Below are 25,176 nucleotides of genomic sequence, written 5' to 3' on the forward strand. Positions count from 1 at the left end.
ACATAGTTCCATGTTTGTTAGCTCCCATGGAATCACAGGACGAACAGCCTTTCATTTCCATTTCCAATGACTCTCCCCTCAAACCACACGTCCAGTAAACGGATAATCTCCTGTGGTGAGAAAAGGAAAACATAGCCTACTATACTTGTTATCCAGAGTGTTTCCTGCACTGAAAATAATTGCCCAGGCATCAGGTAACTCACCTGGATCGTTGTCCGCTATAGTAATGAGGTAGAATAACCCTTTGCTGGAGAGCAACTGTGCTACCACAGACAGAAACGTGTCGGTCACCTCTCCTCCTCGGCCCAGGCAGCCTCTATACCCGTGCTGCCGACCTGAAAGAAAAGCACACATTGATCAAATGCTCCTCATCTCTGCACTGAAGGTGGTGCTGTACAGAGCCTCGCCACCTCTTCTGAAGGTGTGACCACATAGGGAGGGTTGAAGAGAAGGACGTCCACTTTTCCACTTAAGCGGGGCAGGAGACACTCTGCCTAAAGAATAAAAAGGAAGGAAAGGAAAACCACCTATACAATTCAGAAACTTACATTCCCCAGTGATATGTTGACAGGCTGCAGTGAAACATTGTTACAGGGAGCTATAGAGCTGAAGGTCCAACCACTGATGTCAACCAATAGGAAAGAGTCCTCCGCCCTCTCGTAAACTTCTCGAAGGTGTCCTCTTCCTGCACGGGAGGAAACAAGTGACTGTAGTGGTGTGGGATAACCATGGGCACTATCCGCTCACCATAACCCGGACACACAAATAAACACACGGTTCCTGTGTCCCTTTGCTAACTCACAGCTAGCTTATGCTAACGTCTGTACAGTTGGTACTTTGGCTGTTTGGGGCGAATAAATTAACCGGAATCATGCTAGGCGAACAGTATGCATCGCTGTGAGAAGGAATATGGCGTTTTATATTGGCTTTGTTTGTGTTTCGGCAAATAGACGGTTGCAGGTGGACTGGTGTTTACATGGTCCGTGGGAGCTGGAAGTCCACAGGTTTGTCTTTGCCATTGTATTCATGAACATTTCCACATTCCAGTGCTAATGCAAACTATAAATATAACTATACATGACATAACAGTTGATTATTGTTGTATGCGTTTTACTTTGACTGTCAGCTGTGTCGCGACTGCAGTGCAGCCTCAATGGATGCCATCTGGGAATAAGTAGAGGAACCTTCTACAGGCCCATAGATATATATATATATATATATATATATATATATATATATCTATGCTACAGACCAAGTGAAGGAACATCTCTGTGCTGAAGCTCTGAGGTAGGACATGCTTTCTCTCAGGATGAACAGCTGCTGTGTTTAATGTTGAGGGATTGAGTTCATTTACTCATATATATCTATATCTGGAGTAACTGAGACACTGTTTGTGGAAATTACCTCAAATGAAATGTTAATGAGAAAAGACTTGATGGCTCACATGGTTGTGTTGTTAGGTCAATGGTTAAGTGTTTGCATGGGTTTAATTCCTGCTTGAGGTATTTTCAGTGGCAGAACTGTCACCTTCTGTATGTTAGACCCAGGTGTTGTAGTGTTGTGTATAATGCTGAAGAAGTCTAATAGGACTATGTAGTGATAGAGCAGAGTGTAAACTGCTGTCTTCCCTATGGTACGTCTTCTAAAACCCGCTGGTCAGGTGGCTGCTTTGGTGTTGGGAAGGTCGTAGTTTGAAGCCCTCGGCAGGTCTGTCGGGTTTAAAAGAGTAAACGCGCAAAGCAATGTGTGAAATGTTTCAGAGAATTTGTGCTGAAGCTGAATGTTCTGTCAGCTCATGACAACGATGGCAGCGTTAGTTTTAGAGTTGGTGGTAAGCTGTCAGAGAAGACGTGTGAGTGTGGTAGGCTTGGTGGTGTAGTGCTGCTGTTAGTTGTCATAAATCTCTGAGAACGTTTAGCTGGTTCCATCTTCTCCACTCAGATGGGTTTTGAATTTGACATTTTGTAGACAAAACAGTGAAAATAATGCAGCCGAGTGTGAAAGTAGATTGGAGTTCTGTGTGGTACCTTCATCGCTTAATATTGTTCTCCTCCCGCACCTCAGCTTCATGCATCCCTGAACACACACATTGCATTATTTAATGCCTGTATGGCATAAAAATAAAATTAGAAATACTTGGCATCATGTAGGCTATATAAAATCATTTATTTAAATTGTGAAAGTGCCACACAATTGTTTGTGAAGGCTGACAACAGTTTTAAACCCACACCACTTTGCTGGTAATTTTTGCCATAAACGACCCAGAGCACTGAATATCAGGCAGTCAGCTGTAGGAGAGGTTGATGTTAGCCAGCAGTAACTAAACAGCTTTGGACAGGCGCTTCCCTCCAGCATGGATTAAAAACTCACAGGCCAAACACTGTCCCCGGAACAATTTCTAAGAAAACGAACCGTTGTTGATGTCAGCAGATGTGTTTTCTTGTTGGAAATGTGATGGTGACGGGTTGTTGTACGTGGGTTTTGGTAGGCGGCTGCTGTTTTCACTTCCTGCGTACCGGCACTGAATCTTTAGTGGTACTGAGTATCGGACCGCACCGGCCTTCTCCCCCCCCCCCCGGTTGCAGCCATAATATTAATATGTATCACACAATTTCATTTGTTACGGTCTTTGTGTCAGCTGGATTGCAATGCAGCTGCATGTAGTTGACCTTAGGGTGCAGCTCAGACACTAAATGATGTTAACAAACACTGCCTGTCCTCTGCATGTGAGCTCCAGTTCTCAGCACTTCCACTTAAGGAAAAGAAATGGACACAAATGTATTGAAGCAGAATAATCCAATAAACTCTTGTTTTCTCTTGTTTTCTCCCCAGATGAGTGCAGAGTTTCCGGACCACAACGGAGAAGTTACTTCACTCCATTCATGCCCTCTTCATACTGTACTAACAGTATACTCATAGTATTGTATGTCATGATGTTTGTGCGTAAAAAAGGGATAAAAAAAGTAATTGTATAGTATGTCGAAAAAGTGATTAAAAAGCCATAATATAGTACGTTGAAAAAAGGCATAAAACATAGTATAGTATGTTGAAAAAGGTGATAAAAAAATCCATAGTATAGTGTGTTGAAAAAAAGTGATAAAAAGCCATATTATAGTACGTTGAAAAAAGGCATAAAACATAGTATAGTATGTTGAAAAAAGTGATAAAAAAATCCATAGTATAGTAGGTCGAAAAAAGTAATACAAAAATTCATGATATAGTATGTACTCATAAAAAAGTAAGTAATAGTAGTAGTAGTATGTGTTATGTCAAAAAAAATTCATGTAAAAGTCATACAAAATGTCAAAGTGTTGTTACACAGTTAAACTGCATTACATAAAAGTGGATGTACATTTTTTGGGTGTAAAACCTTTAAATAAATTGTCTGTCGGGATGATTGAACCCATGACCTGCGTTTCCTCAAACCAGAGTTCTATCACACTGAGCTAACTCCTCCAATACTAAAAGGCTTTTCTGTAATTTCGTGCTGGGAGGTTGGTTGGGTGGCACTGAGAGTGTGCAATAATAGTCTCGACCAAGCGCGTTGTCATGTTCAAGACCTGCTCGCTGCCAGTGTATGTGCAAACACTTAGATAGGACACACGTAGGAAGAGACAAATGAAAAGTGTGAACAACAAAATAATAGTACCAACAGCTGATACGTCAACATCAGGGATAGCTCACTGAGATAAGCTACTAACTCAACAATCTGAGGTTGAAGGATCAAATCCATGTTTGTCTTGACAGTTTTTCAACTCTGAAATGTGAACAATAAATACAACTTCCAACCAGTCTGGAGTATCAGATCAGATAGCTCAGTGTGATAAAGCACTGATTAGAAAAACACAAGGTTGTGAGTTCAATACTTGTGAGGAGCTCACCTTATGATGAGGTCAAACACCCAGGAATACAAGGTCCTTCACCCAGGAGTCTGGGGTTCTTGTCCCATGTGTCATGGAAAAGTACTTTCCAAAACTCAACTGTCTGAGTCTCCATAAAGATGACGAGGACAGTTGGGATTAGGAAAGTACTTAACCATGACAGGTGGGACACGAACCCCAGTCTCCTGGGTGAAAGCCCCGTGTTGTCTTTATGACACTTAGAGAAAAAAATTCATTGTTGCAGTTGGCAAAAGGTTAGGTGCGCACAACCCCTTCGGGGTTGTGCGCACCTTTTAAGACAGTTGGGGAAACCCTGGTGGCAGTCGGAGTACTTTACTACTCCCTGACTGCTACCAGGATTTCTCCAGCTGCTGGTGGGCAGCATCCCTACGGTAGGCACCACCCCTTCGGGGTGGTGCCTACCTTACCTTGCGCACATCCTGCCGGGGCACGCTGGACGTGAACCCGGGTCTCCTGGGTGAAGGGCTGATGCTTATTCGACTCTGCCGCCACCTCAGCCGCCACCTCCAGCAACTACAGTACGCAGTTAAGACGAACTTTTGGGTTTAGGAAAGAAATAAATTTTCTGTGAAATGCAGGATACAAACCCTGGTCAGTCAGGGTGATTGAACCCATGACCTGTGTGTCCTCTAAACAGTGTTCCATCACACTGAGCTATCTGATCTGATACTCTGCCCTGGTTGGAAGTTGTATTTATTGTTCACATTTCAGAGGAAGAGTAGAGAGTAGAGAAACTCAGAAGAGTAGAGAGTAGAGTTGAGAAACTCAGAAGAGTAGAGAAACTCAGAAGAGTAGAGACTAGAGAAACTCAGAAGAGTAGAGAGTAGAGTAGAGAAACTCAGAAGAGTAGAGTAGAGAAACTCAGAAGAGTAGAGACTAGAGTAGAGAAACTCAGAAGAGTAGAGAGTAGAGAAACTCAGAAGAGTAGAGAGTAGAGTAGAGAAACTCAGAAGAGTAGAGTAGAGAAACTCAGAAGAGTAGAGACTAGAGTAGGGGAACTTAGAGAAAAGTAGAAACTAGAGTTGACGACAAAAATGTTTTACATTCACTTTTATGGCATGCACAGTGTAGAGTACATAATATACTACCACTATTACTTACTTTTTTATTTAAAAAAAATCATGACATACAATATGCTGCACTCTGCACTCATCTGGGGAGAAAAAGAGTTTATTGGATTATTCTAGTTCAGTAAATTTATTTTTCTTAAGGATGAATAAATCCAGCTGACACAAAGACAAAGTGCCTAACAAATGACATGTGTGATACATATTAATATTAGGGCTGCAACCAGGAGTGAAAGAAGGCTGGTGTGCTGCGATACTGTGGATTGGTTACTCTGCTTAGAAAAGTACTTTACACATAAAGCTCTTATAAATATAATATGGTGCAATAAACATACACATTCTGCCTGCATGACTACTTTTACTTTAGATACTTCCTGTACATTTAGCAGCATATAAAACATCTTAAAAAGCAGTCAAATCAAATGTTTGAAGAAGATTATGCATAGACTATTATAGTTATTAGTTATTGTAATCTAATAATATATAATAAAATAACTGATGTGAACCATTCTTCTGCATAATCAGTACTTTTACTGTTGATACTTTAAGTACACGTTGCTGAAAATACTTGCGTACTTTCAACTAACTAACATATTTCAATGCATGGCTCTTGTATTTGAGTTTCTTTACGCTGGTTTCGTTTCTTTTACTCCACAATCTAAATAATTATATAAAGTCATAGAGTAAATGGTTTGAGTGAATTTTTTTTTATGGTTCCTGCTTCTTTTATCAGTTTGACTGATTCAATGAATTTACATTTTTCTGCATTTAGTACTTTGAATACGTCAAATACATTTTCCTGGTTGTACATACTTTTATTCAGGTAACATTTCCAATGCAGGACCTTTATCTGTAACAGAGTATTTCTACAGTATGGTATTATAGTTCTGCTAAGTAAAGGATCTGAATATTTCCTCCACTGCTGGTTTTAGTCTTTATTTCACCATGTAGCCAAATATGTGTAACTTATATTAATGAAGCCATCTTTTTTTCAACAGCAGAGGAAACTGATGTGTTTGTTTTGTTTTACACCAACAAGGCAGGTTGAACACTATTAAAATCCCTCTGTGTCTGATAGTTAAACATTACATATCTAAAATTAAACTATAACAAATATAAGAAAATAATACATATTAACAATATAATAAATTAATATAAATGGTCTTCAATAAAAGTTAGCATATTCAAACTATTCATTTGTACAGTCTGCCTTTATAAAAGTATTTTGTTTTGTTTGAGGAGACTGATGTGTAAACACCATACATGAAGGGGTGAAGGTACGTCATCGTGACGTAGGTTTTATACAAGGAAGTGGATGTGAGTGTGCTGGCTAACACATTCTGGCTAGCTACGTAGCTTTAATTTACAGCTTTTACGCAGCATGTTAGCGGCACTTCTAGCGGTAAATCTGACTCAAGCGTTTAAACAGCAACACCGTGTAAAAGTCTACCAACAACACACAACTCGTTACGTCACTTACTAAATGGTGAGCTAGGAGCACGTGCAGGTGGATAGCGAGTCTGGTAACTGAAGAGAACATGTCTGCAAGTTATCCCCATAGACTGTATATAAGAAGGTTATCCCCACCACTTTACTGGCACGCAGGAACATAGACTGTATGTTCTCTTAATACATCCATGCTGTATATAAGCAGGAAGAGGAGACTTCCGAGAAGTTTACGAGCCGGCGGAGGACTCTTTCCTATTGGCTGACGCCCTGGAGAAAGACGCAGATAGGCTGCAGCTGATGACGTCAGGCACAGCTCCGACCTGCCGAGGGCTTCAAACTTCAACCTTTCTGAACACCAAAGCAGCCACCTGACCAGCGGGCTTTAGAAGATGTAACACAGGCTACTTCTACATTTCTACATAGACTTCAGTCATTTATTTTTGTTCTATCATTTGTTGTTAACACAATACTTAAACATAGAAATAAACACAGACAGGTAATCATAAACATAGACAGGTAATCATAAACATAGACACAGAGAGTGAGAATACACTTGATATAGAAATGGACACATAGACATAGAAGCTAAGCATAGACAATGGACACATATACATAGAAATGGACACATAGGCACAGAAGTTAAGCATAGACAAGTTTTTAGATGTTACACAGAAACAGTTATGAACATTAACATTATGGACTCAATTTCTGACCAGAGAAGTGGCTCAGCAAGGTAGGCTAATACCTAAAGGTCTGAAGTGAAAGGATAAAAAAAAAACAAATTGTTAGAGCTCACTAAGATAAGGCTGACTTAAGTGATATTTAATAATTTGAAGTGGAATGATTGATCCCACCTCTGTCAATATAGTTTTTCATTTGCTCGCCTCAGTAATGCGAACGATAAATACAACATCGAACCATAACAGATAGCTCTGCAAGATAAGGTGGTGAAGATAAATACTGGAGGTTGAGAATTAAATTCTTTTGAGGCGCAGTCAGAGTAAGAGACTCTTTTTTAGTTAAATGGTCTTCAATCATACAGTTTACGAAGACTGTGCCAAAAATGAGTTGTGTACCTGCCTCTTAAAAACCACTTGACTGTTCCTACGTTCCATGAACTAGGTCATTTAGTATTCTTATACTGTATATCTGCATGTATGAATATCTGTATATGCACTGCACAGTTTGACATGTCACTGATACAAAATTTAAGTACACTATGTGCCTGTATTATATAATATATATATATATATATATATATATATATACATACATATATATATACATACATACATACACACACACACACTATTTTATTTACTTTTATTTTATTTTTAATTTAACTTCCTTCCCCACCACCCCTTTTTCTCTCTTACCTCTGAAACATGTCTGAAAGAAGATCTCAGAGTAAAAAATATAATGGAACTGGGCTGGGAGTTAAGTGAAAACGTCATTAAAAGTCATAGTTCTGAGAAAAATATTTCCTTTGTCATAACCTGTATGTGCTTTCTGGAATAAAGTGAAGTCAAAAAAAAAATAATATTCATCTATCTATCTATATATATATATTTGAATACAATGTCTGTGTACGTGTGTTAGTATATTAATACATAGAGTAAATAAAACCCCCTAAACCCTTCTTTGGAGTATTTGTCTTCATTACGTCACATCGATTATTTCTTTAAAGATGACGTTCCATTTCAAAACCTCAATTATTTGCATGAATCACTGGATTCAATTCAAATCATTGCTGGTAGAGGCTAAAAAAAAGCATTTTACATGGAAATGGTTATTACGGCAAAGCCCAACTTTAAACGCATCGGACATTTACAAAATGTAGAAGATAACTGCTGCATGCAGCACACTGGTGAACTTGGGTTGACTTACACCCCATAGGCCAGACTTTAGTTTTGCAAATCCATGATTATATGGTAAAGAAAATATCACTCCCTAATTGTTCATATTTTTCAGTTTTTTTTTCCTCAGTCACAAATCTTAAAATGGTGCATTTCAGACAAACAATTGGTAATGCATACATACAATATTTAAAAGTCATTTATGGAATTGTGTTTGATGCTGAATGTCAATAAACATGTATGACGGATTGCCTTCCATACATTCCTTACAGACACAGCTGTAGTTTAACTTTTATTGAGAAGCTTGTGCACCTGTTAAATATGACTTGTAAAACAAGGTTACTCACGATCCTCCACAATGACATCAGGGATATAATCTTGACTGTGAAGATCACAATTATTTAGGTTGATTATGCTGACAGGGATAGATACAATGCACAGTATCTTCAATACACATTTGCTTTTGACTGAATAACATACAAAGTCTTATACTGAGCTGTCTGAATGTTGTCAATGAAGGGCTGAAGAAAAATGTGCATTACTGTGACTTTATTCTTTTAATTATTTCATATAACAGTTGAGCATCTTCAAGTGCTGTGTGGTTTAGCCAAAAGAGAAACCAATTAATTGGCAAAAAGTGGCTAACTGAAACCAAACATTAAGTGCGTTAACAGACAGATAAACTGTCAACAAAGACAACTTTTTCTATTCAATGTATAGAAAAATGTAGTATTCAATGTAAGATTTTAAAAGCCCAGTTTCTCTATGCATGTGCATTGTCACAGCAAGTGTGCAGCATGCAAGTGATTAAGTGCAACAACGCTGAAAAATTGAAATCAATTATTCTTTAAATCAGCTTAAGTTTCACTTTTTGTGGACAGCAACCACAACGTCCGCTGCTGAACCAGAAAAAGTAAATGGCTCCTGTTGAGATTATTGATGTTAACAAAACAATGATTTTTTTTTTTTTTTTTTTTTTTACAAAGACTCAATGCCTGTCCTCAGCTTGCAGGCAACGAGGCAGGCACAAAGAAAGCCGGTATCTTCTAACAAATTGGCGTGATGGCGCTTGGAGTCGGCTGGACTGGCCAGTACCAGAGTTTGGACTAGCCTGGATTGACCCAGTATAGCCTGGTCCACTTGCGGCAAATGGAGTCAACATGCCAGACCCATCAACACTCCTCACAGGAGACGAGGTGGCCCGGGTCTGTGCCGGGAGGCGTCTCCGATTGGCTGACGTCTGCTCCTGCCTCGCATCATCCTGTGGTTGGGTGGAGCAGCCGATGCTCATCTGTGATTGGCCAGCTTCGGTTTCTGACTGTTGGACTGAGGTCACCAGCCAGCGCGGCCCGCTGTGCTCATTGGTCTGATGATGCGATGAGTGCAGAGGAGAGCAGCTGCTGTCAGAGGTGGAGCTACAAAACAAAACAAAACAAAAAAAAAGACAAAAAGTTGTATTTTACAAGTCCAAACAATACACAGGTGGTGGTCTACATTACATTAAATATATCCTCTTGGTCAATTCTGAGGCTTTTATTTGTTGTGTAAGGGTCTTTCAGTCTGTGCTGGTAAGGGGTTACTTTTTGTATTTTCCTTTACAGATGCAGTTTTCCTGTATTTAGCATGTGTAGTCAACCTTTCCTGTTGCAATGTTTCGTCATTTTGCATCATACAACTAATGCAGTCAGGAGGTATAAAGACAGCTAGTCGAGTCAGTTTTTTAAAGTGAGTCCTAAGTCGAATACTTGAATACTTAAGTTGAATACAAATATCAGCTTTGATAGAAGTCAAACAATCACCACTTTAATATGTCTAAGTGACTCTTCCAGTCTACTTGATGACTACAGAAAGAGGCCAAACTGGATTAATCACTGATGCCGATACTGATCAGTCACAATCATGCATGATAATGACCTATGTTTAAGCTGCCCGTAAGAAAACTCAAGAATCCCTGATGTTTTTTGAAGGCTGCAAAGGACTTTCAATGTAAAATTCGGGAGGAAATGTTTAGTTTCGTTCATGGTAGCTTAACATCGTTCAGGGAAAAGTGGATCGCCCGACAGGATTCTTATGGTACTGATGGAGATGAAAATGGACATTATACTGAATTCATCAGGACAACAAGAAAACACAGAGGAAGTGTTGAGTTTGCATCAACTGGATAACAGAGTCTCCAATGAAGGCCTGGTTCTCTCTGCCACCTATTTGAGAATTAAAAGTTAAGCTTACCTGTTGAATGATGTCTGAAGGGAAGAGGAGGGGGAGGAGTAAGCTAGCCAGCTGTATTTATGTGGGCTCGCCATGGTCACATAGTCATCCTGAGGCAGCACAGGCGGTCCACGGCTTCCCTGTGGAGACATCATCATGTACCCCGGCCCCTGCTCCTCACCTGGCTCCCAGCCCTCCATCCCGCTGGCTGCAACACCGCACTGCTCCCCCGTCACCACGGAAGTTCTCCTGCAGTCGTCATCTCCCCCTTTGTTTATGGGGAGATGATGGTCCGGTTTCATTTCCACGTAGCTGCCAGTCTCCGACACGGAGCTCTGATGGAGTCTGAAAGGGCTGAGACGCGAGGTGGGGCTCAGATCGGATTCAGGCTCCGTTTTGTGTGGTTTGCGGGGATCGAGGTCACATTTAGTTGGACTGGTCTGGATTTCAGGGTTTCTGGGAGGCAGGGCCAGGCGTGAACCGAGCGGCCTCACATTCACCTGTTTGTCTCTGTATTTGGGTCGGCAGCGTTTTGAGGCCAGAAGGTTCTGAAGCTGATTGTGATTGGAGGTCGGTGACCGGCTGAAGTCAGGAAGAGCTCGTAGTGCCCTAACCGTCTCGCGAACCACCTCATGAATGTGCTGGGCTACTGCTGGGTTTCCTGCACAGAGCAGACATGAAGAGGAGGAACAGTCCTACAGTCAGTCTTGTATAAAGTACTTGAAAGCAATACTTGTGCAAAAGTACAAGTATCTTACCAGAAAATGACTTTGGTAGAAGTTAAAGTCACCTTTGAGAATATTACTTGGGTAAAAGTCTTAAAGTATTGGATATTTACTGTACTTGAGTATCAAAAGTAATTTTCTGATATTAAATGTACTTAACTATTAGAAGTAAAAGAAAAGAAAAACTTTGATAATTAACTTTATTGTGGCTTCCTTATAGCAAAGCATAATAGTCAGGGTTTCCACACCTTCTTAAACATCTAATTCAAAGTCTGACATCAACATAGACAAAAACCGAAAAAAAACATTTTAAGTTTTTGTTCACTCCAATGTACGAAAACATTCTTGTAAGTAACGAGTAACAAAGACGCTGAGGGAAAATGTAGTGAACTAAAAGTATACATTTTATTTAGGAAAAGTAGCGGAGTAAAAGTGAAAGTTTTCAATAATATAAATAACGACGTAAAGTACAGATACATGAAAAAGTATTTGTACTTTGTTACATTACAACTAGGGGTGCACGATTCAGAAAATGTCACGATTCAATATCGATTTTCAGGCTCAAGCTTCGATTCAAAAATCTATTCGATTAAAAAAAACAAAAAACGATTCACATTATGTAAATGTAGTTACTTTTCCCAGATGATTGCAGTAGACATACAATTTTATTTATTTTTTTATATATAAAAAAAAATATATATATAGATTTTTGGAATTCTATGAATCGATTTTGAATCGGTAGAGCTTGAATCGCGATTTGAATGTGAATTGATTTTTTTGCACACCTCTAATTACAACACTGCATACAGTATGGTATCGCAGAAACTAGGAAAATTAGAACATCTCTTATTGTGAATTACCTTGGTCCCCAGCCTCCATCCAGATCTCTCCGGGACCATTTAGTGCCGACCTGCCGAGCTCCAAGAAGAATGAACCATCCAAGTGGCCAAAGCGCCGGACACTCAGCAAAGGTATTGTTGCCGACGGCAAGTCACTGCATGCTGCCACTCTGACCAAGATGAGAGACGTAGCGGTGAGGCAGAGCCGGCTCTCCCCCAACAGGGACTTGGAATAACCCAGACCTCTGGGCTTCACCGTGACGGGCCAAACCTTAGACCAAGGTGAAAGGAGCAGGGACATAGATCGGCCAGAGATATTTATATCCAATCAAGAGCTGGTAGTACTTAAAAAAAAGGTCATTTATTGAACATTTTATGTCCAAAATTCTGTCACAAAAGGTGATATTAGCTTTGTAAACACCGCCTGGGAGTTTAAGCTGAGGTATAAATATCTAACTGTACACTTGGATGAGTGAATGAGGTGGTGACAGAGTGAATTCTGCACAGTATGGTTTTTATGTGATTTTAACTGCTCACCAACTCTTACCTTGGATCTCCATTTAGTAGTTATTAAAATGAAAGTCATTTTAAGAAACCATTATATATATATATATATATATATATATATATATATATATATATAAAAATTATGCCTTGTTGAATATCATGGTAATATCACCAAGATAACTTTCCTGAACACATTACTCTTATTTGGTTTCATCTTATTTCTGACTTAGTCGTCAAGGCTATTGTGTATCAAGAGGTCATACATTCTACTACTACTACTACTACTACAACAACATTCTATAAAATGTCAACTTTTGCAGGGCAGTAAACATAAAATCAACTTTATTTAAAAAAAAAAAAAAAAAAAGTCCTTGAGTTTTAAATCTACTGCATGTGACAGCAAAGAAAAACAATAACAATCTGGTCTGACCTCTTTAAAGGAAGCAGCAGGGGGCAGAGTGCAATACCCATCATCCTCTTCATCAAACCCTTCTCCACGCTCTTCATCCTTCTGCTCTTCCTCCATCAGTTTCTTGATGGCCAGATACCACTCCGCTTGTTCCCACTGGTCCTCCACCACCAGCACCATGGTTTGATCCTTGGCATACAGCGCCACTGTGTGGCCTTTCCTGGAACTGCTACTCCGGCTCACACCAAGACAGCACCTCAGATAAATCACCCTGGGAAATAGGAATGAATGGATGGCAACAACAATTTTTGAAACTGGTCCAGTATAAACGCCAGACCGCTGCAGACAGCTGCAGACAGCAGCAGCGTTAACAAGCCGCAATGTTACCTTATTGGGCAAATGCACACCTAAAATGTACGTCCACTATAAGTGCTTGTTTTGCCACTGACATGCTCAGATTATTGTTCCAAGTGTCTGACAACATTATGGAAAGGATCCCTACAGAGGTCGACCTTTTTGTTAAAGAGTAAGATTATTTTTTCTTAAAATAAACAGCCCCTGGAAATCGCTATCGCCAAACCCACCAGACTCCATTTAAATAAACAGCAATTGTATCCTCGTTAAAACACACTTCATTTAAAGTCGACAAAATAAAACTATCAAAAGCCATCTTGGTTGGTTAGTCTTTCCACTGTTCCAACCAACCACCAATCATCTCCTTTGATTTGGTTGAAATAAGCCCTTAATTCACCCATTTACATGTGAAAATGTGCTGGCTATATACACACTAAACGTACTGTTTATTTAAATGGAGTCTGGTGAGTTTGGCAATGGTGATTTCCGGGCCGTTTCTATTGTTAAATACAGTTTCGGTAGTACTCAAAATCAATATTTTACTTCAGGCATGAAAGTAGTGTATTCCAATCAATTAGGGAAAGATTAGGCACAGCAGTGGATGTATTCAGGATCTCAAACAAATTACTTGTAGGCCTATAAGGTGAATAAAAGAGGACAAAAAAACGACAACATAATTTATTGACGTTTGGCTGATGGCATGCTAATGTGAAGCCTCTTTAAAACCTTTAATTGGTTGAAGTTACTTTAACCAACCCTTGCTTGCTTGAGCCATACAGCGCAGCTTTACCAGCAGACTTCTCCACTGCTGTGAACTTCTCCTGGCTTTTGTACCACTCGAGTCGGCTCGGCCCGGTGTGACTTCCTGCTCTCAGGACAAAATATCTTGTGTGGTTCCGCTCCAGTTTCCCCAGGGAACTTTGTTTCACCACGTCGCTCTGTGGCAAGGAGGAGGTCATGTGGGCGCCAGCCAGAGTGTTGGAGGTCTGGCTGGCACAGAAGAGTTCCTCATAGAAACGAGACGCAGGACTCGACTGCATCTCGACGTGATGGTGCCGAGAAGCCTGGTCCTGCTCCTTTGGACGATTGTTCGTCCAGGAAGGCCGAAGAGGCCAGTCGGGAGGCAACCATGTTTGGGTGGAGCTGCAGCTGGAAGACGACAGAGGGGAGGTGGAAGCAGGGAGAGATCTCTCTTGGTTGGCACACCTGCCGTGCCCTTCTGCATTTTCATTCATTTCAAGCTAAAAACCTGAAACATGCACACAGAAGAAGATGAATGAGAAACTGGATAGGTCTGCATTGCTTTCACTTCTTATCAATGTTTGCTGTAGTGAAAAACAAATGGGTTGCTTTTCAAAACTTGTTAAATTAGTACTGGATTGTTTGAAATGATTGGCTAGTTGTCTCGACAGATGTAGAGAAGCAATATTACAAGACCAATAGATAAAGTATTTCCAATTTCAGTAGCATTTGTCACAATTTAGATTTTAATGTTACCGCTTTTAAAATGTTCTCTCCTTTAGCTTAAATATTCACAAAAGTTAAACTTTAATTTATTTCTCAGCACAATAATGTCACATTATTTTCACAGATTTTAAAGGATGGCCTTAAACAAGTGTCTAATAGCTGACCTGGTACATAAATAGTTCAAACATAACAGGAATAGAATTATATATTGATGAATAACAGTCAGTATTAATTTCTAGTGCTACAAATAGTAGAATAGTCGATTGAAAAATTTAACCTGAAACTAGTTCGGAATACTGTGGTTGTAATCAAAAAAGTCTTTGCACGGCTTTTTTTTTTAACAACATGAATATCTTCACTGTCGGATAAAATTCGACAATACTATACTCAATTTTATAATGTTTTGTAAATACTTAATAAACAATAACTCAATTCATGAAGGGTAAACATGGAGACTAGGATGGTAGAAGCTAGAAAAACATGGCACAGGAAACGACCACAAGTTAATTGAAATTAAGCTAATTAGCTAAGCTAAGGTTGCGTTTACCTACACCGTTAGGACAAAAATGTTTGATAAAACTCACCTGAAATTGAGAGGAATCAACATTACAACTGGAAACATGCACAGTATCACCTGCTTTTCATTCCAGGCTTCCTGCAGAAGTCAAACAATTTCCCAACTTATTTTGTGTAAAAACTCCTGTCTTTAGCATTAATCTGAGACCCGTTTCCGCTCAGGTGCATCCGGTGCCAATCAGGGTGGCCTTCAGGAACTCGTCGTAAAATCCAAGTCTAAAGTAAAGAAAAGTTGGATAAATTGCCCAAAATAAGTTTTTTTATTATTATTATTATTATTATTGTTTTTATTTAAACAACTTTCAAAGACAGGCGGTCAGAACAGAAAAAAAATAAAACACAAATATATATTATGCCAGGGGGATTGCACTTAAATAACAAATACATCAGTTTACAAAGATCTTATACATAGGTTGATGGTTTTAATAGCTTTTTTGTCTTTAGAATATTAAATTGATGAAATGTGATGTTTGAGTTAATTTTCAAATATTAAAAAAGATGGTTTGTGGTTGGCAAATTTAGACTTATGAATATGAAATTTAGCGAGTAACAGTATCAAATTAATGATGAAATATTTATTTGGCTTGATGGATGCCCATAATAAGTTATTGCGAAGGAAATAATAAATATCTGACGTAAATCAAACTTGATGCATAAAAGCTGATAAATAAAACTATATAAATGACAAATATATGAACACTGACTTTATTAATTATTTCAGAAAAATGGTCGTTGCCTCAGTCTTCATCTGTTTTGTCTTTTTTTCTAATGAAGAGTGCCTAGAATAAAATAATGTTCACATATTTGGCAACAAAAAAAATGACAAAGATAAAAAATGTAAACAATCTATTGAACGCTGGGTGTTGTCTCTTTGAAAAAAACTAAATTACTAACACATTTTGCAAGAAGAAAGGGAAATGGCTTAATTTGATTTCATCATACAAATTCTTAACAGCGCGTTGCTGTTAACAACAACACAAAGACTTAAGAGAACTAAAAGCAAGGCTACAATAACTATAACAAAAAAAAAAAAAATTGGCGTGTACATATGTAAATAGGTATACAATTAAACAAAATAAGTGTACATTCAAGGGTTGCAACAAAACAGAATGAAACAATATCAACTGGTGTGTATGAGCTAATCCAAGTAAAGGATGGTTCTGAAGGTTATCTACTCAGTCTCCTTTAACATGATACAATGACTTTTTGATTTTAACAGAGGAAGTGGTCTCTCACATATGTGTTACATTGGTTGTTCTTGTTGAAATAAGTGGCAGAAACAGTTTGGTTTCTGTATATTTCAACATACAGTCTAGTAACTTCTCATTGTGAACACAGTCACTGTCAGAGCAGGCTGAGTATCAAGCAGACCTCTGGGTACTCCTCACTCTCTCTCTCTCTGTCTGTCCCAGGATGTCTCTCCTCTGGGGGGTCCTCTCTCAGGTGCTCAGCTGGACTGGTCTCTGTCAGCTCATGTTTCTGGCCTGTACAGGACTAGGAGCTGTGGTCGCAGTTGTGACGGTGAGGCTGTTGGTGCGACACGCCTGGTTCACGTACAGGCTGTCCTGCTTCAGCAAGCCACATGCAAACTTTTGGCTTTTAGGCCACTTGGGCCAGGTAGGATATACACACACACACACACACACACACACACACACACACACACACACACACACACACACACACACACATCAAAGCTAAATACACACACTAACATGCATTTATAGCTTTCTTTTTTTGACAGTTCTGAGGTAAAGATATTAACCTAATTTCTTTACTTTTAAACATGTCATTGTTGTAATGCTTGGTAAATGTGGAAACAAGACATCTGGAAATCTAACGGTAGATTTTTCAGCGAGATACAGGATGTTTCACAGTGTTGCAAAACGTTCTTATTAAGAAGAAGGGTGTGTGACGGAAGTTTGTTATTGCAGCCGGAATGTATTTCAAAAAGGTACAAGATGAAACGAATAAAGACTATTTGTGTAACAAAACCAAAGTTTGGTCTATGAGTATTTAATTAAGTATATATTTGCAAATACAGAGAGATACAGTTTCACAGGTACTACCAACAGCACAGTGCAAAAGTGTATGTCTAACAAGATAAAAATGAGTTCATGCTATATAGGTTAGAACAGTCAGTTACACTCCTCCTTCTTAGTATCTTTAGCAGGAGCCAACAGTTAAACAAAAATATCATAAACGGCTCGGAATGTTCATTACAACTGTGACTTTTGCTCCTGTTTTAAAAGAAGACACAACACCTGTTAATCTCAGTTGCCAGAGACAGGAAGGCTGCATTTCCCAAGACACAGTTCACACTATTTACGATTACCAATCTAACTTTATCTCCTAAAGTCACAAAACAGAAGGCTGAAGGAGGCCCCGAAAGAAACACTGTCTCTAAAAGGTTTTACGATTTCAGGTGTTCTTTACATTTGTGTTCTTTGTTAAACACAAATGTAAAAGAATATAATTAATTTCATTGTTAAAGGTCATTTTTGCCATTACAGGTGACACTACCAAACTCACTTTTTTTAACGCACCTTTGAATTAATTAAACTCATGGTATACTGTATATTGTAGTATTTCGTTGTACTAATATTTATTTGTGCCTCAGATGCAGTGCACAGAAGAAGGTCTCCTGCAGGTGGACGACTTGGTGCAGAGGTACACACACTCTTGCAGCTGGTTCCTTGGCCCTTTCTATCACCTGGTCAGACTCTTCCACCCTGACTACGTCAAACCTCTGCTAATGGCACCTGGTAGTGTATAATTACTGTAAAACAACTTTCACGCTATTGGAAGTGTGACTGGAGATTCATTTCATGTTTAATGTTCTTTTCTTCTTCCATTACCTCCTCCCTCCTTCCCTCCATCCAGCTAGTATCACAGTGAAAGATGAGCTCATCTATGGCCATCTGCGTCCATGGCTTGGTGAGTCAAAGAGCTCAAGTCTTGTTTAACCCTTGGGTTGTCTTCCCGTTGACCATGAACTTGACAAAATTGAAAATGAACTTTATTTTAGTGCCTTTCGGATGTTTTTGGCACTTTTTCATATACGTTTTTGTCCCTCTTTTTAATTTTTTTTGTATTCATGGTCAATAAACCTAATTTAAATGACTTTTTACCAAAAAACATTTGGGAAAAAAAGCAGATATCAATTATTTTGACTAATAGTTAAGATCAGAGAATGTTGAGTGAATCACAGACTGGTTAATGTCAAAGTTTAGTCAGGATGCTGTGTTTTAAATGTATTAAATGCAATGAAATTGAATAAAACAACCAAAATTCAATGGAAGTAATGATTAATTTGACCTGCGATGATTGTTGTATGGAACCCATACAACATACATCCATGCATCCAAGTTATTTTGGGTCAGTTTGGTTGTAAGAAACCCATATTTCTGATATAAAAAACTTTGAGAACGGATCAAATTAGACCCGAGGACAACACAAGGGTTAAGAGTTTTGAATCAGCATTGGTTCTATGTTCCATAACACATAGGAAGATGACAAAGCAGCTGAGTAATTTCAAAGTCTATGGGAATCAAGCTGAAAACACTGCCTTTGTTTAGTTCATATTCAATATAGAGTAGATGTTTTCAGGTTTCCCATCATTAAATAAAACCCCTAAGGATAATATTGAGGTCTAGTTTTTTTTTTAAGACTAATAAATGAATAATAATAAAGTCAGATGACGGTGATTCCAATGACTGTGTATAACTACTGTCTATCCAAGTATTGATTACAATGTACTGTCATCCTCACTTCCAAACCTCCTCTCTCCCTATTACGTCCCAGGACAGAGCCTGTTGCTATGCAACGGGGAGGAGTGGTCCCGCAGGAGACGTCTGCTGACTCCGGCTTTTCATTTTGATATTCTGAAGAACTACGTCACCAAGTTTAACACCTCAACTAACATCATGCACGTAAGACACAGGGAGCAGTGTACAGATGCAAGCAAACACACATATCTGCTGTCATTTATAAAAAATTAAAAAAAATATATATCATCTTGGTATGTTGATCTTATGTTGCATTTACTTTCTGTTCAGAAACCAGTGCCTGTGTAAAATGTGCACACAGCCTTTAGTATCTGCAAGAGTATGCATGCAAATGGCTGTAGAGGACAGCAACTGCCAAGACAAAAATACATGACTTAATAATTTTATTAATATGCCATTTAATCTACCAAAAATAATATTAAAAATAAACATAGGCATTAATGAATTGGTCAAATGTGACATAAATAGATATTTCTGTATTAATTTGCTTCTTTATTTATTTACATTTGTATTATTTCCCCTATTTATTTAACTTCCTATTTAGTTTTTCCTTCATTTTATTTCTTTTAAATGTATTTATTGAATTTTGCATTTCTTTTTACATATAATTTTTTTTCTTTTAAAATGTCATTATTCATTTTTAAATGTATTTACAGTATATATGTATGTATGTATGTATTAATTAATTTCTGTATTATTTTCACATTGGATTCCCCCCCCCTATTTATTCCCCCAAACTTCTCGATTATTGTCTTTATACATTTCTTTATGTCTTTATTATGCAAATGAGGGGGCTGTATGTGTCTTTCAGGACAAGTGGCGCCACCTGGTGGCTAAAGGCACGACTAATGTAGAGATGTTTGACCACGTCACTCTGATGACACTGGACAGTTTACTGAAATGTGCCTTTAGCTACAACAGCAACTGTCAGTGGTGAGGACACACATTTTTACCAGCTAAATATATTCTTCTTCCATTGTACTACCATTTTTTTTTTTTGTAATCTTTATTTTCTCTCTCCAGGTCTGCCAGTGAGTACGTGTCAGCCCTGGTGGAGCTGAGCGACCTGATTATAGACCGTCGGCAAAAGATTTTGCACCACTGGGACTGGTTTTACTGGAAAACACAGCAGGGCAAACAATTCAGAAAGGCCTTAAACGTTGTGCACAGGTACATGTGTGACAATAATGTAACAATGTAGCACAGATAATAATATAGAAAACCTTCTGATGATAGGTTTTTACTGGGAAATGATGAGAACCAAGCTGTTGTTGCAATAACTCTTATGCCATTCTATTTGTATTATATTCTATTAAATTCCCTTCACTTTTGCATATTTACTTATTACATTGTATTGTAACATTTTCTCATTTAGTGTTTTATACTATATAGTATGATATACTGTAGAAAGATATATTGTATCTTATCATAACGTATCAATTAGTATTGTATCTTATACTATAATCAAGAACCTCTTGCTGTCTGTTCTATTCTATAATCCATATGTGGGTCAAACTCTGCAGTTTTACCAGGGAGGTGGTTCAGAAGCGCCGATGCCTGATCAGCCAACATAAGAATACAGAAACAGATTTTACCACAGCACCACAGAGAAAGAAAGATTTTGTGGACATCCTACTGCTGTCAAAGGTAAGAGAGAAGAAAGAGAAGAAATACAAATGAGAAGTCGAGAGAGACAAAAAAAAGTGAGGTGGAGGGACAGTTAAATAGCTTTAAAAGATCCGGGACTGCGTTTGAATTCTGTGTGATTGCAGGATGAGGATGGACAAGGCCTAACAGACGAGGAGATACAGGCTGAGGCCAACACCTTCATGTTTGCAGGTGAGACAGTTTAAAGCAACTTTCTTGCTGACAGTTAGGGGATAACGCTAAATGCTACTGTTAAATATAAAAAAAATATATATCATTCAAGTCATTACATCACAATTTGACATCCAGTAAGATTGCTTTGAGACCTTTCAATTGAAACTGTCCTACTTTTTCCACAGGTCACGACACAACAGCCAGTGCGATTTGCTGGACGCTGTACAATTTAGCACGCCACGGGCACTATCAGGAGCAATGCAGGCAGGAAGTGATGGATCTGATGCAAGGACGAGACAGACATGAAATAGAGTGGTCAGAAAGCACACACACACACACACACACACACACACACACACAACCTGAATCAATGGCTGTTTTGATTGTAATTTTCTTTTACACACAATCTAAAACCCTGTAGTATTTTAGTGTTGTGAAAAGTCTGTCACAATAAGGCCGAAATGAGTCCAATTTAAATGTTAATATCTTTATCTAAAGGGAGGATCTGTCCAACCTTCCCTTCACCACCATGTGCATCAGAGAGTCTCTCAGGCTGCACTCTCCTGTGCAGGCTGTAACGAGGAAGTACACCCAGGACATTGCACTGCCAGAGGATCGGACAGTACCAAAGGGTGAGAGGGGAGAGGCTTTTTCGAAAATAGATTTTAAAGGTCAAAAGCCGTTTCTTGTTTTTCGGGGGATTTCATCTGTGAAAGACATTTCTTAGGGGTTCCCATTTGCCAACCTCAATAAGGAAGTGAATGTTAGTTAGGGAAGCAGTGAAGGCAAGCTAATGTCAAACTAGTTGTTTCTTTTTGTTATTCTTCCCAAGGTGCCATCTCTTTGGTCAGTATTTATGGGACACACCACAACCCTGCTGTTTGGACAAACCCACATGTAAGAAATAAACAAAATCTTGTGTCTTTCTTTCACTTTGGCTCAACTTTGTCATGTTGGACCTGTGATTTGCTCTGTTTTAGGAGTTTCATCCTCTGCGTTTTGACCCTACAAACACAGCGGGACGGGCTTCTCATGCCTTCATCCCCTTCTCCTCAGGCCCCAGGTACTGTGTCCTTATTACAGCTTCAAATATGATAAGTGAAGAGCTGACACAATTAGGAAGATGCCGGTAAAGACAAGAACCTGTATGTGTTCACAGGAACTGTATTGGTCAGAAATTCGCCCTGGCAGAACTCCGAGTCGTCGTGGCGTTGACACTGCTCAGGTTTCGTCTGACCCTGGGGGTGAACCCTCAACTCGGGTCCCGCTCCGGGGGAGTTCGCCGTCTCCCCCAACTCGTCCTGCGTGCGGAGGGAGGTTTGTGGCTGCAGCTGGAGCCTCTGATCCCGCACAACCTGGAGGAGTGTCAGGATGAATGATCCAACAAGACAACGCCTAACGACAACAACAACAACAAAGCTCTGGCATCACACCAGGGGCCTGTTTCACAAAAGCAGAATTTATAAATCCAGGATAACTGATAAAGCGAGGCTTGACCTAGTCTAATCTGTGCATCCTGGCTTGGTGCGTTTCACGAAGGCCAAGCCAGGCTGAGGAGGAGCGACTAGGTCAAGCCAGGATGAAGTAATTCAGATAGATGCGCGTCCGCGGCTTTCCTCAAAAGACCGCGAGGTCGAGCACAGATTTACTGATGCCAAAATGGAGAATACGCATTGTACATACTTTATACAGAGTGAGCAGCAGTTTCTTGTGGAAGTATGATGACGTGAAACACATTATTTGTATAAAAAGAAAAGAAACACGGCCGCTGTAATGAAACAGCGAGAGAAAGCGTAGCAGACGATCGCGGACCGACTGAATATATACATTAACTGACCACTGCTCTGAATTGAAACCGTCATAATCATTCCATTCAAAGATTAGGCTACTAATCATTTGCACAAATTAACAGTTGTACTCTTTGCCTTAAAAGTAAGCAAAAGATAATGTTACTCAGGAAATTTACCACGAAGATCAATTTTCTACAATGTTAGAGTATGATGCATAAATATCTCTTCGTTCTGTTCCTCCCTCTCCCTCATGGGCTAAAATATAAATTTCCTAAGTCATATTAACTTCCACTGCTCGCGTTTAATGCAAAGTGTACAACTGTTCGTTTTTGCAGATGACAGTGCCTCATTGAATGGTTTCAGTTAAGAGCAGTAGTTCGTAAATGTATATTTTTAGATCATCATTCAGTCTGTCCGCTATTATCTGCCGCGCTTTTTCTTGCGTTTTTTTATTTTTTATTTTTTTTATAGAGGACGAGTTTCCTTCTCTACATATTATATGCCTTGCTCCCTTGTATATATGGACATAGAAAATAAAGACGCTGAAGAAATTGGACTCTAAAATCTAGAAACTATAAAGATAATTAAGTGAGAAATTCCATGCACACTGTAAACATGAATGGAACAGAGTATATTCATCAGTTATTTCCCCCCCAGCAAAATATAAGGTCAAAAACCATTGAGGTGTCCTCCCCCTGTTGTTACATGAATGTACAGTAGCCTACAACACTAGATAGTTACTGGTTCAGTGAACTAAGTCTATAATTTGGGAGGATTGTACAATTAGGATATGTTCTTTAAATTGTACAATCCTCTCAAATTATAGTCCCAGTTTACTGGACAACACAAATTGTGTGCTAAGAATGCCAAATACAGTGCACATGGCAGCGGAACAAACATGATCCTTATTGTTAAAGAATTAAAAAAAAATGAATCAACTCAAATAATTCAAGGTGCATTGGTCAACTATAGAAATGTAAAACATTGTATGTATTGCCCTTAGTAACAAAATTTAAAACACATTTGAAATTTTATCAGCATTTTCTAATTATCTCAACAACTGTCATAATATTTTCATCAAACTAACAATATGAACAGCAATCGTCATACAGCAATATAACTGTCACATGAATAATTATTAAAACAAATAATAGGGTAAAACAAAGGGTAAAACCACTGCTGGGTGATCAGAAAAGGCTCCAGGATTAAATAAATCCTGGCTGTTAGCCTGGTCGGGACCAGGCTATCTGCACAGAATAAATCTCCATGGTGATTTATGTGCCTCCACTTTCGTGAAACCGAGTCAAGGCTTAAATCATCCAGGATAACTGATAAATCCCGGCTTAATCCCTTATCTTGGTTTTGTGAAACAGGCCCCAGAGGCCTGTACTACGAAGCGAGATTTGGCGTTAACGAGCTAACTTCAGGCTCAACCCAGGGTTTTCTGTACTACGAAGGTGGATCACTTGTGATCGGATTCAATCGCCGTGGTAACTTATGCTGAACGCCTAACCTGGTCGGGAGCAGGTTATGTTGGAGATTAGAGATCAACCGGTATAAAAGCACCGCCCACTGACCAATCAATACTCGACTAATAACGGCGTCACCGTTCTTAGAAGATCAGCTGGAGCTCGGTTCGCGGAGAGAGAGAGAGGTGCGCTCATAAAAGTTAAAACATTTAGAGACCGACAACCCCGTTAACATTCCCTGATGGGTATTTTTATGAAAGATATAGATTTTCAGCGGAGGGAATTACATATAGGCTATTTGTTGCCTTCTTTAGCCGTGTGTTGCCAATGCGCACATCGGTTTAAATTATGTTTTTATGTTTTTTTTTTATTTTCTCTCACGATCGCGCACCACTGCTGGGGTTGCAACTGAAATAAAAGCCTAAAGCAACGACAGTTTATGGAAAGCAGAAGTGTAATTATATATGGTCAGATCTTGTGCCTGACTGATGGGGAAGTGACCAGTTTAGTCTAATGTATTGTAGTGGGTGTACTGTACTGTATATTGGCCAGAATCTGCCTTTGGGGGAGGAGGGGGGCATATCATAGTGGGGGGTCTGGGTGTCCTCCCCCAGGAAAGTTTTAAGCATCAACGACTTCATTTCCTGCATTCCGATACACTTTTATGCACCAATTTATGGTGAAATACTACCTCCATTGAGCCTATGTGAAGAAAAAAGCACAGATGACAATTCAACATATAATGGAAAGTATGTTGTTACGTGTCATTGGGCATTTTTAAGTGAGTATATGGAAATCCTGGAGCTTACTATCACGTAGACTACACTGAATATTGATAAGCTAAACGTTGTGATTTACGCATAACAGCGTCGGCTTTTTATGCCCGCTTTCCTTCCTGCGTTTTGCCTGTTAAACTGTGTCTGTGTTCTTCATATTTATGTAGAATTAT

At 39.1% G+C, this 25,176-nt stretch overlaps 2 protein-coding genes and 1 pseudogene across 3 annotated transcripts; 1 reads left to right on the forward strand and 2 right to left on the reverse strand.

Moving 5' to 3' along the window:
- Window positions 1-78: 78 nt before the first annotated feature.
- Window positions 79-1,019, reverse strand: LOC116044698 (annotated as a pseudogene).
- A 7,787-nt stretch (window positions 1,020-8,806) lies between these two features.
- LOC116044435 (insulin receptor substrate 1-like) lies at window positions 8,807-15,511 on the reverse strand. Of its 2 annotated transcripts, none has more exons than XM_031291593.2 (6): window positions 15,368-15,511; window positions 14,079-14,565; window positions 12,984-13,233; window positions 12,068-12,317; window positions 10,504-11,143; window positions 8,807-9,689 (listed from the first exon to the last, which is right to left on the reverse strand). In XM_031291593.2, the coding sequence occupies exons 2-6, from the start codon at window positions 14,549-14,551 to the stop codon at window positions 9,263-9,265; spliced, it is 2,040 nt and encodes a 679-aa protein (XP_031147453.1). In that variant the 5' UTR covers window positions 14,552-14,565; window positions 15,368-15,511; the 3' UTR covers window positions 8,807-9,262. The 2 variants fall into 2 exon arrangements, with proteins under 2 accessions (XP_031147453.1, XP_031147452.1); XM_031291592.2 differs by having other exon boundaries at window positions 14,073-14,565; window positions 15,368-15,509.
- Window positions 15,512-16,693: 1,182 nt separating this feature from the next.
- Window positions 16,694-22,368, forward strand: LOC116044825 (cytochrome P450 4F3). The gene is made up of 13 exons (XM_031292326.2): window positions 16,694-16,976; window positions 17,980-18,124; window positions 18,243-18,296; window positions 19,164-19,291; window positions 19,959-20,080; window positions 20,171-20,317; window positions 20,671-20,794; window positions 20,920-20,986; window positions 21,154-21,283; window positions 21,467-21,600; window positions 21,801-21,865; window positions 21,949-22,031; window positions 22,128-22,368. The coding sequence occupies exons 1-13, from the start codon at window positions 16,773-16,775 to the stop codon at window positions 22,345-22,347; spliced, it is 1,623 nt and encodes a 540-aa protein (XP_031148186.1). The 5' UTR covers window positions 16,694-16,772; the 3' UTR covers window positions 22,348-22,368.
- The last annotated feature ends 2,808 nt before the right edge of the window (window positions 22,369-25,176 follow it).

Source organism: Sander lucioperca, chromosome 24 (assembly GCF_008315115.2).
Source record: "Sander lucioperca isolate FBNREF2018 chromosome 24, SLUC_FBN_1.2, whole genome shotgun sequence".
NCBI lineage: Eukaryota > Metazoa > Chordata > Actinopteri > Perciformes > Percidae > Sander > Sander lucioperca.